At 40.8% G+C, this 11,038-nt stretch overlaps 1 protein-coding gene across 2 annotated transcripts; it reads right to left on the reverse strand.

The window, feature by feature from the left end:
• Nucleotides 1-229: 229 nt before the first annotated feature.
• On the reverse strand, nt 230-7,596 carry LOC115095774 (cytochrome P450 26A1). Of its 2 annotated transcripts, none has more exons than XM_029609903.1 (7): nt 7,579-7,596; nt 6,684-6,908; nt 5,853-6,137; nt 5,470-5,616; nt 4,346-4,480; nt 3,340-3,495; nt 230-1,685 (listed from the first exon to the last, which is right to left on the reverse strand). In XM_029609903.1, exons 2-7 carry the CDS (start codon nt 6,888-6,890, stop codon nt 1,344-1,346), a joined length of 1,272 nt encoding a protein of 423 aa, XP_029465763.1. In that variant the 5' UTR covers nt 6,891-6,908; nt 7,579-7,596; the 3' UTR covers nt 230-1,343. The 2 variants fall into 2 exon arrangements, with proteins under 2 accessions (XP_029465763.1, XP_029465762.1); XM_029609902.1 differs by lacking the exon at nt 7,579-7,596 and adding an exon at nt 7,234-7,482.
• Nucleotides 7,597-11,038: the final 3,442 nt, after the last annotated feature.

Genomic DNA, 11,038 nt, shown 5'->3' on the forward strand with positions numbered 1-11,038 from the left:
CACCCCCCCCCCCCCCCAGGAAAGCCCCACGACTTATGCGTGTCCCGGGGCTTGCACGCGCCACCAAGCCTATGCAATCTACGCGCGTAACCCTTTGCAAATCTACCCCTAAGTTTTTGGCAGTATTGATACATATTTAGCAGCAGTTTTAAGACTTTACAAGTGCTAAATCTGTATATTGTGACTAATTGTCTAAAAAAAAAGATAGATTTTCTCAACTAAAACTGAATATGGGAACAGTTAAGAATAATTGAGATCATGGCTAATGAGAGACATTCTTTGTTTTGGCTTTGATGAAACTTAAAATTTGTTTAATCATGCAGTAGGTGGTTTGTTTGATTTATCCTCTACAAGAAGCAAAAAATTGTAGACTAAAGCTAAGTTTGGCATGACTTTCTTAAAGATCAGATAAAATAGAAAGATTAACACAAGGCAGCCGACGCAATATCATGAGCACAAAAATGTGCTTCCAACCTGGATGCATGGTTTGTTTTTTTTAACACGCTCGAACACTCGATGTAATACTCAAATGAGCTGGCAACCTAAAAAGGGATGTGTCCATGGCATTGAGCATGCAGGAGAAGTGGCTGCGCACAGGTAAGGAAAAACAGACTCAAGTTTGAGGGTCTGATTTTCCTAACCTGTGCTTAGCCATGGGTTAGTAAAATAGACAGTTTAAGTTGAGCTTCCCTTTTCCTAACCACTATCAAGCTTATTTTTTTCCATGTTGCAACTGTCTGTGGTTCCTCCTGCTTAGTATCACAACAATGTTAAGTAGGAGGAACCACAGAAAAGCTTTTTTTTTGCTCTTCTGCACCTGGCTTGGGATGCCTCAAAACTTAAAAATTAATGCCAGCCCAGAGCTGGTGTTAAGGGTTAAATGTGTGCATCGGGCGTACACTAGCTAATAGCCTCAACATGGTATTTGCATGTGATGAGTGCTATTAGCTACGCACCGGTATGGACACACTAATCCCAATATTGCATTAGGCGTATGTCTAGCCTGTCCAGCCACCCATTTAGTGGTGTGCTGAGCTCAGCTCCCGATATTGCATCGGCCACCACCGTAACTACACCTATAATCCCAGTCTATGCTTTTTCTCCAATTCATATTTATTTTTGAAAGGTTAAAAATTTCTATACAAATAGATAAGACTATAGATCAAGGACCCATTACTCTAGTGCTTGAAATGTAGAAATATGTAGCAGCTTTACAAAAATATTTATAAAGGTTTATAAATAAGACTAGCACGTTATACCTTTACAAGTTAAAACTTTAAAATACATCAGATAAAGATTACTATAAAAAGCTAAGACATTTTAAAACACGATATATTAAATACTTAAGCTATGCCATTGAAACTTGTGAATCTGGTAGGGAGATTGTCCACTGGATAGACAGTGGGTCCAGTTTTCATTGTTGGAGGTCCATTCAAGAGTTGCCAATCACAATTTCTGGCCAATTGCACTGTAAATATTTTGAGAAGAATTTTTGCAAACTCTTTGCCCACACAACTTCTTAGACCACCACCAAATGGAATGAAACTGAATCGCGAGGAATCTTCTGGGTGAGGTGACATAAATCGATCTGGGTTAAAGTCCTCCTTGTTGGGAATGAGTTCTGCAACATCATGAGTATCACAGATACTGTAAATAACATTCCAGCCTTTAGGAATCTGATAGCCCTATAAAATAAAGAAGATGATGAAATTTAAACAGCCAAGAACTAATGAAACCAAACACTTCAAAGTCCAGTAAGAAACATACAGACTTCTAGCGCAGGATGCTCTAAAACCAATGAAAACCATACCCATTAGGGGGCTGTGCCAATTGACAAGCATGAAATTGTCTGCAAATTGTCAGATGTTATCATGTGCTGCTGTAAATGACCTTGTGAACTTACTCTGCTCAGACTGATTCAATGCTATTAGCAATAAGAATATAACAAATATAGATTCTGCCCTACAGATTTCCTGGGCAAAATCTTCATCGTCTCCCTCAAATTATAAACCTGGATAGCAAAACCAAATCTATTTAATACTTGGACATTTACTATAGCACTTGAGGCATTCACATGCACCTTCTGTGATAAACTTTAAAACCTTGATTCTGTTATCTGAATCCAGAAGCAGAGCAGCTTAATTTGTTATACCTTTTAACAAGGAATTTTTTTGCCATTAAAATTATGTATACTTATCATAGAATTACTTCTGATTGAGACAGAAGATTATACATACATATACACTTGAACGTGGATCTACACTCCAGTGTACAAGAACACAATGGCCATGAAGGCACAGGGCATTCTAAAGATACTTGCATTGGTCATGCCCAACATTTTTTTTTTATCAGCAATTCTTAATCTAAAATTCCCATATATATGATCCCTCTAACCATGGGAATTTTAGATTAAAACAAATATGTTCGGCATGACCAATGCAAGCATCTTTAGAATGCCCTGTGCCTCCATGGCCATTGTTTTCTTGTACAGTGGCGTGTAGACCTACGTTCAAGTATCTATATCAGAGTTTGAGCCCATGGAAGGGGGGGGGGGGGCATGAAGATTCAAGATGCAAGAGTCTTCTGATTCAAAGAGATGTTTGGGGGTTCATTCTTTAAGAAAACTTCCCTTTCGTGCAGCCGCCATTTTTTGTAAACCCATAAAATTATAAATTTATTTACTGCGTAGTTGGAACAAGCTGCACAGGACAGAGCAATACGCCACTAATGTGGGTGTGGTCACCAATGAAGAGGAGCTCCCCAAAGTAAAGACTACTTTTCTCAATAAAAGATTCTGCAGGTAGTTCTCCAATTTTGGTTCAGTTTTGTATACTGGTTACTAGAAAACATGCACTTCTGTGAAAACAGTAACCCAAAGCTTCAGAACCAGAACAAAGAACCAGAATTTGTTTAAAAAAAAATTCCTTGGCTTGTTCACTGTAGTACTATTGCTTTCTTTAGAATGCTGTAAAGTCAGTTTGATATTTTGGTTCTAAAGAAGTGGCATCAGATCTAGCCTGGCCTAAATTCTTTTCTGATATGTCAGAGAGGACGTTCTCTTTATCCACAATTCAATGGCATGCAAGCCTAAAAACCACCTAGGAAATCCTATCCCATTCAAAGGTTTTCAATTGTATGAATTTTTATAAGCATTTGATATTCTTTTTTCCTTGTGCTGAGTTCCACTTTACGTTCATATTTACCTTACCAAAATAATGAATATTGTGCTAAGTAAACATTTCAACCCTTCATCTCAATACACAGATTAGATCGCACACCATGTACAAAGGCGGAGCTTTTAAAGAAGTGGAACAGAGGAAAGTGTAAAAACTGACTTACATTTAGCTCAAAGGTTTTGAGTGCAACACGAAAGCCTCCAGGGACCGGAGGACAAAGCCTGAGAGTTTCTTTAATGACACTTCCTATATACTTTAGATGCTCAAGGACTTCAATGTTCAGTTGGTTGTTGTCTTGATTGTTGCTACATAATAAACCCTTTGAAAATAGATTAAAATTTAATCAGTCTTAATTTATGGAAAGGGTCAGCTAGAGCTCTGCAAAGGTTTCTTTCAGGCTCTGAAACACTGATTAGATTGTTCATAGCCAAAATTGTATCTGTTGGATTTTTTTTAATTTCATTTCAGGGGTTCATTTAATTTCATGTTGGGAAAAAACATTAACTATTTACAAATAGTGGGGATAATTTTTCAAAAGGATTTGTGCTTAAATGCACTTTAAACACAAATGGGCTTTTGAAAATTGCTGATACATGTTATTTTGAATTACCAATAGTTTGTGTGTATGAGGGTACTTTAAGCAAATAAATGGGATTTTGAAAAATGCTATGATGTAAATCATTTTGAAGATTGCCCCAAGTGTGTGCTATTCTCCGTAATAAATGAAACAAAGTTTAGGGTGGTTATGAGGCCAATTTATTTGTTTTGGATTTAACAAAATGAAACAAATATACATGCCTACTATCCAATCCATGTATAACTGTCTCTCAAATGGTTCTGAAATGCATTCCTTAAGTTTCAAAGGAATTTTAGTAGCATATTTAAGTAAATTCTGTTAAAACATTTTAATACTTTTACTAAGGTGTCAATTTCTTTTAAAAACAATTAAATGTTTGCCAAAAGCAAAATAGTGCTAATGCTACATTTTAGGGGACAAAGTTTCAATTATTCAGTTAACAAAAACATATATAAAAATTAGAAAATGTCTAATATATGGCTTTTCCCCCAACCACAGTCAAATGCTATGTAAATGACCTACCAAATAAATATCCTCAAAACCTGAATACAATGAAAAAATGTCATACAAGTAGCTTTATAGGAAACTGTACCTTAGCTTTGAGCTCCTTTCTCACTTTCTGCAGCACATCATAGTGGAGCCCCAAGAAAGTAATTAAAGAGGTAGCGGCACTGGCTGTGGTTTCGTGACCCCCAAACAAAAGTTCAGTTGCAGACTCTTTCAGCTCCTAGAGAGGGGAAACGCATCATTATGGTCACTGCTATTAAAAACTATATACAGTTAGGAAAGTTTAGCTTAAAAAAAAAAAAAAAAAGAGGAGGCAGAGGTAATTTGAAAAAACCAAACCATGGAACTTTAATGGTATAAACAAGGGCTGAACTTCATAATCTGGGTAAACAAATAAGCGTGGGGGTAGCTTGCTTATTACGGCTGTTACAACCCTAAACCAATTAAGCCTGATACATCACTTTGAAAGCATATTCAGCACGGTAGGGGGAAGTGAGAAAAACAGGATTTACATTCAGACATCATCCAACAAGGCATTGATTTGTGCAATCTGGGTAAACAAGCATCGGGGTAATTTGCTTGATGCAGGGGTTACAACCCTTAACCATAAGCCTTATGGCTCACCTTTGATGCAACTCCAACATTACTCTCTGCACCAATGACAGGAAATTTGAATCAAAAGTTACCAACAAGAGCCCTGAAGTTGGTGGTTGGTGAAACCAGATAAGTATGGGGAAATGTGTGGAAGCTTGCTGAGCAGATTGGTCTTTTTCTGCAGTCATTTTTATGTTTCTATAAAACCTTGACCCATTTTCCAAAGCTTCCCTTGATTTAAGCACAGGGATTGTCAATTCTTAAAATTCAATTCTTGTCATGCAGAGTTAGCTGTTACAGGTTGTATACAGAACAGTGAATATTTACATGAACTGGGATTACTCCAACGCTGTAGGCTGCTCCTGATTTAACTTTGTTTCACAGTTTTTAGATCATGTATTGATTTTGTTGATGGCCAGAAAATGTCGTCATAAAAGAAAAAAAAGCTGTCTATTGGATGCCACTTTTACTTGAATCCAATAGTCAAAACTAGCTTTTTAATGACAGTTGATTATATTTCTAGACATGGGTAAATCTGATCAAAGTGTGCCATTTACCACCAGAAAGGAAAACGACTGAGCCCACCATTTTAGTGAGGAGCACGGGGGGTTTTACCTGCATGTTTAGCTGCTCCCCATTCTTCTGCGTATGCTCCATCAGTAGTCGCAAAGCATCCTTGTATCTGGTATCCGAATCCTTTGCCATTTTCGCCTTGATATTCTCTTCTATTTTCGCGTGGATTACATTCCTAGCCTTCAGACCCTAATAGTGGGGAGGGGGGAGGTAATAAAACAATTCAAGGGGGTATTATTACTGGATATGGGTTTTGTGTGTGGGGGGGAGGGGTTTAAAGAAAGCCTTTCAAAATTCCTGCCCAACCATCATCCTCCTGCCACCGGACAACGAATTCCCCCAGTGGCGGGCAATCGTCGCCGGCAGCCCAGCATCCCGATCCCACCTCGGTAAAGCAGCGTGGAAAGAGAGAGAGAGAGAGTTACCCTGTAGAGCCCGCTGAAGGGGACGTCGATGGGCAGGGAGAACAAGTTGCGGACCATTTCCTCGAAGGCTTCCACCAGCTGTTGCTCGGTGTCTCGGTCGCTCTGGCGGGGCTCAAAGCCGAGCAGGATGCGGATGGCAATGCGGAACATGAGGCGCTTCACCTCCGGGTAGACCAGCACGCAGGAGCCGCCGGCCAGCCACTGGGCCACCGAGCGAGCGATCTCCTCCTCTATCGCGGGGATGTAGTTCTCCAGGGCTTCCCGCGAGAACGCCTTCATGATCACCTACGCCAGCAAGCAAGACATTTACAGGGCGGGTCAAGCGAGCAGGTTTCGGGCGCAAGCGCCTGCAGTTTTGTTGCTGCTGCTCATTAAAAGAAGAATCAAGAAAACCCTCATCCCGAAATCGCTTGTGCAAAAACTTCCACGTTCCAAGAAACAGCTACATACAACATTAAAAAAAACCCAAAAACAGAAATCATGACGAAGTCGCAGGCATAAAACACATCAGACAAGGGAGGTCGCTGCGAATCTGGATTTCTTCACTTGGGTGGGTGACAAGCGCCTGGGTAATTCACTCCCTAAACATCGTTTGGCGACGCATCACGTCTACCGAAACAACTTTAATCGGATGTCGGAATAGCGAACGAAAGCGATCACGAAAGATCGCAGGCACCGAATGAAAGCGATCACAGCGTGCCTCTTATTTTCACTAAAGGGCGCTCGCCAGAAGTCAACAACAGTGCAGTAGAGGGGGAGTGGAGGCGGCGGTGCCCGGGGTTGCGCTCTTCTTGGACTGGAGCCGCTGGCGCCAGGGAGCCCCCTACTTACTTTCTTCCTGTTCTTGTGCCGGGAGTCGTGCAGGTTGGAGAGGCAGCCCGAGCCCAGGATGGTCCTCACCGAGGCCGGCCACCGCACGGCCACCAGCTTGTGCTCGCCCAGCAAGATCTGCCGCACGTTTTCTGCCCCCATGATCCTCACGGTGGGTCTCCCAAATAGATGCGTCTTGTAAATAAACCCGTACTTCCTGCGTTTCATCTGGAGAAACTTCCGTCTCTACAATAAAAGAGGGCGAAAGTCAAAGAATAACGTCCCCAGTTAAAGATCAGTTCCAAATCCTGCATTTTAACCCGCATCCTTTTTTCTTAAACATCGATTTCATGTTGAAAATCTGGAATTTCTAGGTATAGTTATTTCCAAACTGACTGGAAATCCCAGCCAAAATTGGAAATATTCTGCGGTGGTCACCCGTACGGAGCTCATCAGCTTGCGCCCCCAACCAGAGTCTTAATTACAAAAATCGGTGCCCTAGCAAACCCTCCCACCTCCTGCCACTCCAATCAAGGTTTATTAAGAGCATAAGGAGAAGAGGCGAGCCTACCTGCAGGACCATCTGAAGGGTTTCTCCGAAAAAAGGGAGCCCCATGGTTCCCGGTGGCAGAGGAGCCCGAGAGCCGGGGTCCCGACCACTCACCCAGTAAAACTCCCAGAGCTTCACTGCTGCCAGGAAGAGCAGCAGGGGCAGCACCAGCGTGCAAAGGGCACTGGCGAACAAGGTGTACAAGCCCATGGCACCCGGTGAGTGCGCGCGCTCTCTCTCTCGCGCTCTCTACCTGAGGTGCGCTAAACCGCTAGGAAAGGCAGAAAGCCGCCCCATGCCGCCTCCTTTTTATATTCTAGCTCTGATCTCTGCCCCCCACCCCTCTTTTTTTTTTTTTTTTCCTACCTTGGTCAGATAAATTAGTTCACACAAAGTTCATCTTTAATTGCAGATTGTGCCACGGCGCTGGGGCCCCTCCCATCAGATCGGCGCTTGGCCAAAATCTTTAACCGTTTGGACTCTCTCCTACCACCTCCAGCGAGCTTCAGACAATCAGAAGATTTTACTCTGAAAAGGTGTTAATTTCCCCAGCACAATGGGACGGCGCAGAGGGCGATTGGTGCCTCCTCGTCTTCTTAAAGGATCCGTGTTTTTTCTGTTTACAGCTGTAATCCAGAAGAGACTTTTATTCATCGCTGGGGAATTCAAGAAAGTAGGGCTAGAGGACAAGAATGATGGCTTTAGTAAAATAATTTAAAGAAAGCGGTCAGAACATGATGCAAAAATTTAAATACACGTAGCAAAGAAGTGAAATAATCTTGCTCTGTCATCGCCTTTACACAAACTGCGCAGTTTGGCATATGCTTGTCTGGCATTACTATCATGTATTTCCCCAGTGATCGGTTTATGCAAATTAAATAAAGCGTCTGTGTTTGTCTCAAAGAATCGTAGCGTAAAAAGCACTTTTGATAATACAAACCACTAGTGCAAACCAGTTCTATTTAATGATAAAAATGAAAAAAAAAACCAACCCAATATAGAACAGTAAAACCTAAAGAAGAATTTGTTATAACAAATAATCACTCTACCATACAGCCTTCATATATTTATTCATCAGGAAAAAAATGTAAACAATGTTAATAATCTATCACGATATACATTTGACTTCAAAATCTCTTAAAATGACCCCCATAGCATCACATTGCTGGGTCATCTATAAACACTGGAAGAGAACATAACGTTAAACGCTCATGCTACATAAACCTACAACATTTTTGAATGGTATTGTTTGTTCTGGACACTGAATATTCCAGGACTGTGCCAGTACACACTTGCATTGCTCATTGATAACTTTTGATTGATATTAGCTATATGTTTTTTGGTGCAGGTTGTATGAAGGTGAATGAGAGATGTGTGTTGTAGAATAAGTGTGTTTGACTGAGTGATGTGGTTTGTTATATTTGAATGAGTTGATATATTTATTGATGCTATGGGGTCTTTTTAAGATTTTGAAGTCAAATATATAATTGTGATAGATTATTAACATTGTTTACATTTTTTTTCTGATGAAGGCTGTATGATAGAATGATTATTTATTATAACAATGCCTTCTTTAGATTTTACTGTTCTATATTGTTGTTGGGTTTGTTTTTTTTTTTCATTTCGATAATACAAACCAAACAAAAAACAATTCCCAAACAGTTGCGATGAAGATTCTCACTTTTATGTATTTGACATTGAGTTAGCCATTTCTGATCCGTGACAGTTGACTGGGATTTATTTATTTATTTATTTATTTCTTTTGTATACCGACATTCGATCGAGATATCACATCGGTTTCCAGAAAACAGGTTGAATAGAGCCGGAACTGCCCTATTTTACATTGTAACAAGAGAACAGTTGATTAAACAATAAATATAAGGAACATTGTAACATATGAATAAAATTAAAATTAAATATTAGATGTGGGTATATAGAAATGGCATATAGCCTATATACAATATGTACAATATGACTTGGTTATGAGTAGGGGGGGGGGACAGGGAAAAGGGAGGTTACGAGAAGGGTGGGGGACAGGGAAAAGGGAGGATAGAGATGGGGGGAGGGGTTATGCGTTCATGCAGAGTAGAAGTTATGCGGTAAGGCTTTCAAGAGCGTTTATTATAGGATGTTGGGGTTCAGGAGGGAATGCTTTCAAGAACAGCCATGTTTTGAGCTGTTTTTTAAAGACTTGCGGTGAGGGTTCGTTTCTGAGCTGTGGGGGGAGGGAGTTCCAGAGGGTAGGGCCAGCTATTGTAATGGCTCGTTTGCGTGTTGTATTGAGGTGAGCATTTTTAAGAGTTGGGATGGAGAGGAGACCTGAGTTGGTGGATCTGAGATTTCTTTGTGTGAAAGCTGCCAGCGCAAGCAAAGATGGATTTTACACTCATGCATATATATATAAATGCTTCTCTTCGTCCATTACTGAGCTTCCAAATCGTGAACTATAAGGGACTAGAACCAAGTCTTCAGTTTAAAAATATAAGTAATGCCATTTGGCTAACGGAACTGAAGTCTAATCCTCCGCTGAGGAAATATCACATCCCTCTGATATTAGAGCATGATTCACCCTCCAGCCACACCGTATTTACATGCAGGATCCTCAGAGGAAAAAGCATTGGCCAACTAACTTATGAAGCAATTTATTATACTAATCGCAAGTTCAAACGCAAGTAAGCGAGAGCGTAATTCTATCAGCAGGTCCATACCCAGACTGGTGCCACCTACCTGCTCTCTATAGACTCATAATTATGGATTATAGCAGCAGAGCTGGTCGTAAGTGCAATGCGCCCTGAAGAACAACACGAGCCTGGGGAACGAGACTGGCTTCAGCCTGTGTCTGATTGTAAGAATTCGTGCAACTCATTTTGTTCTAAAATTCTGATTGCTGAAATGTTTGGTCTTAAAATTAGAAGCGAACTGGTAAATAATAATGCAATTTTCCTGTTAGTTGCTAATTATAAACACCAGTTCGGACCCACGAGAGAGCCTTCAGTCCTATGCAGGAGCACTTTAAACCAGACCGAGAGAGAGAGTGTTCCTTAAAATCCCTCAATACCCGCCCACCGTACATTATAAATGTGCAGTTTGTTTTAGTACTCCAAATGAAAGGCATCAGCAAACATTTATTTTGGTAATATCTCCGTAGTGGTCATAGGCTTGAACTGGTGGGGAATGTGTTAGGAGAAAGTTCGGAAGTCCTCCTTGGCTGTGCAGTGGTTTTCTTCAACTCCAAGCAGATGTTAAGACGTTTGCGTTTAAATCATAACGCGAAACACTCCACCTCTGCTATATAAAAGCATGTTGATGAATCCTCCTGATACTTCATAAGGCACTGTAAGTCTGCGGGTTAAAGCATTGGGTATGCTGTCAAGAAATTCCTGCCCTACAAGTCCCCTGCTTGTCAAGTAAAAGAAAAAAAATATCCAGTGGTTCCCCACTAAACTGCAATTTGAATGAAACCCTTTCCCCACTCTTTACTGTAGAATTTTAGGGAGCCCCAGAAGGCACAATACCCGCCAGGCTTTGCAACCATAAACGCCTAGATGCCAGGGGACTCATTTATTAAAACTGCTCCGATGCAAAAATTGCGCCAATTTTGTGGCGCCGTTTTCTCCTTTTAAAATAGGCTGTTTTCGTTGATAAACTTGGAGCAAGCCTTTAAGTTAAAAACAAACAAAAAAAAAAACCTCTTTTGCAAAAGCAGCACAAGGCAGGGCGGTTTTGTGCCGGCGTGCTCCAAGGTCTAAATTTATCATCAGATATAGTCACATATGCACCGGTACTGAGTCTAATTAAAAGGAGTTGGGTTTGATGCCGGTAACAG

The sequence above is a fragment of the Rhinatrema bivittatum genome, chromosome 7 (assembly GCF_901001135.1).
Source record: "Rhinatrema bivittatum chromosome 7, aRhiBiv1.1, whole genome shotgun sequence".
NCBI classification, from domain to species: Eukaryota; Metazoa; Chordata; class Amphibia; order Gymnophiona; family Rhinatrematidae; genus Rhinatrema; species Rhinatrema bivittatum.

Coding starts and splice junctions, on each gene's coding strand:
- LOC115095774 (XM_029609902.1), bottom strand. CDS start 7,422: ATGGGCTTGTACACCTTGTTCGCCAGTGCCCTTTGCACGCTGGTGCTG. Junction 6,909..7,233: donor CCCTTCAGATGGTCCTGCAG/GTAGGCTCGCCT, acceptor CTTTTATTGTAG/AGACGGAAGTTTCTCCAGAT. Junction 5,617..5,852: donor CCTTCAGCGGGCTCTACAGG/GTAACTCTCTCT, acceptor CCCCACTATTAG/GGTCTGAAGGCTAGGAATGT.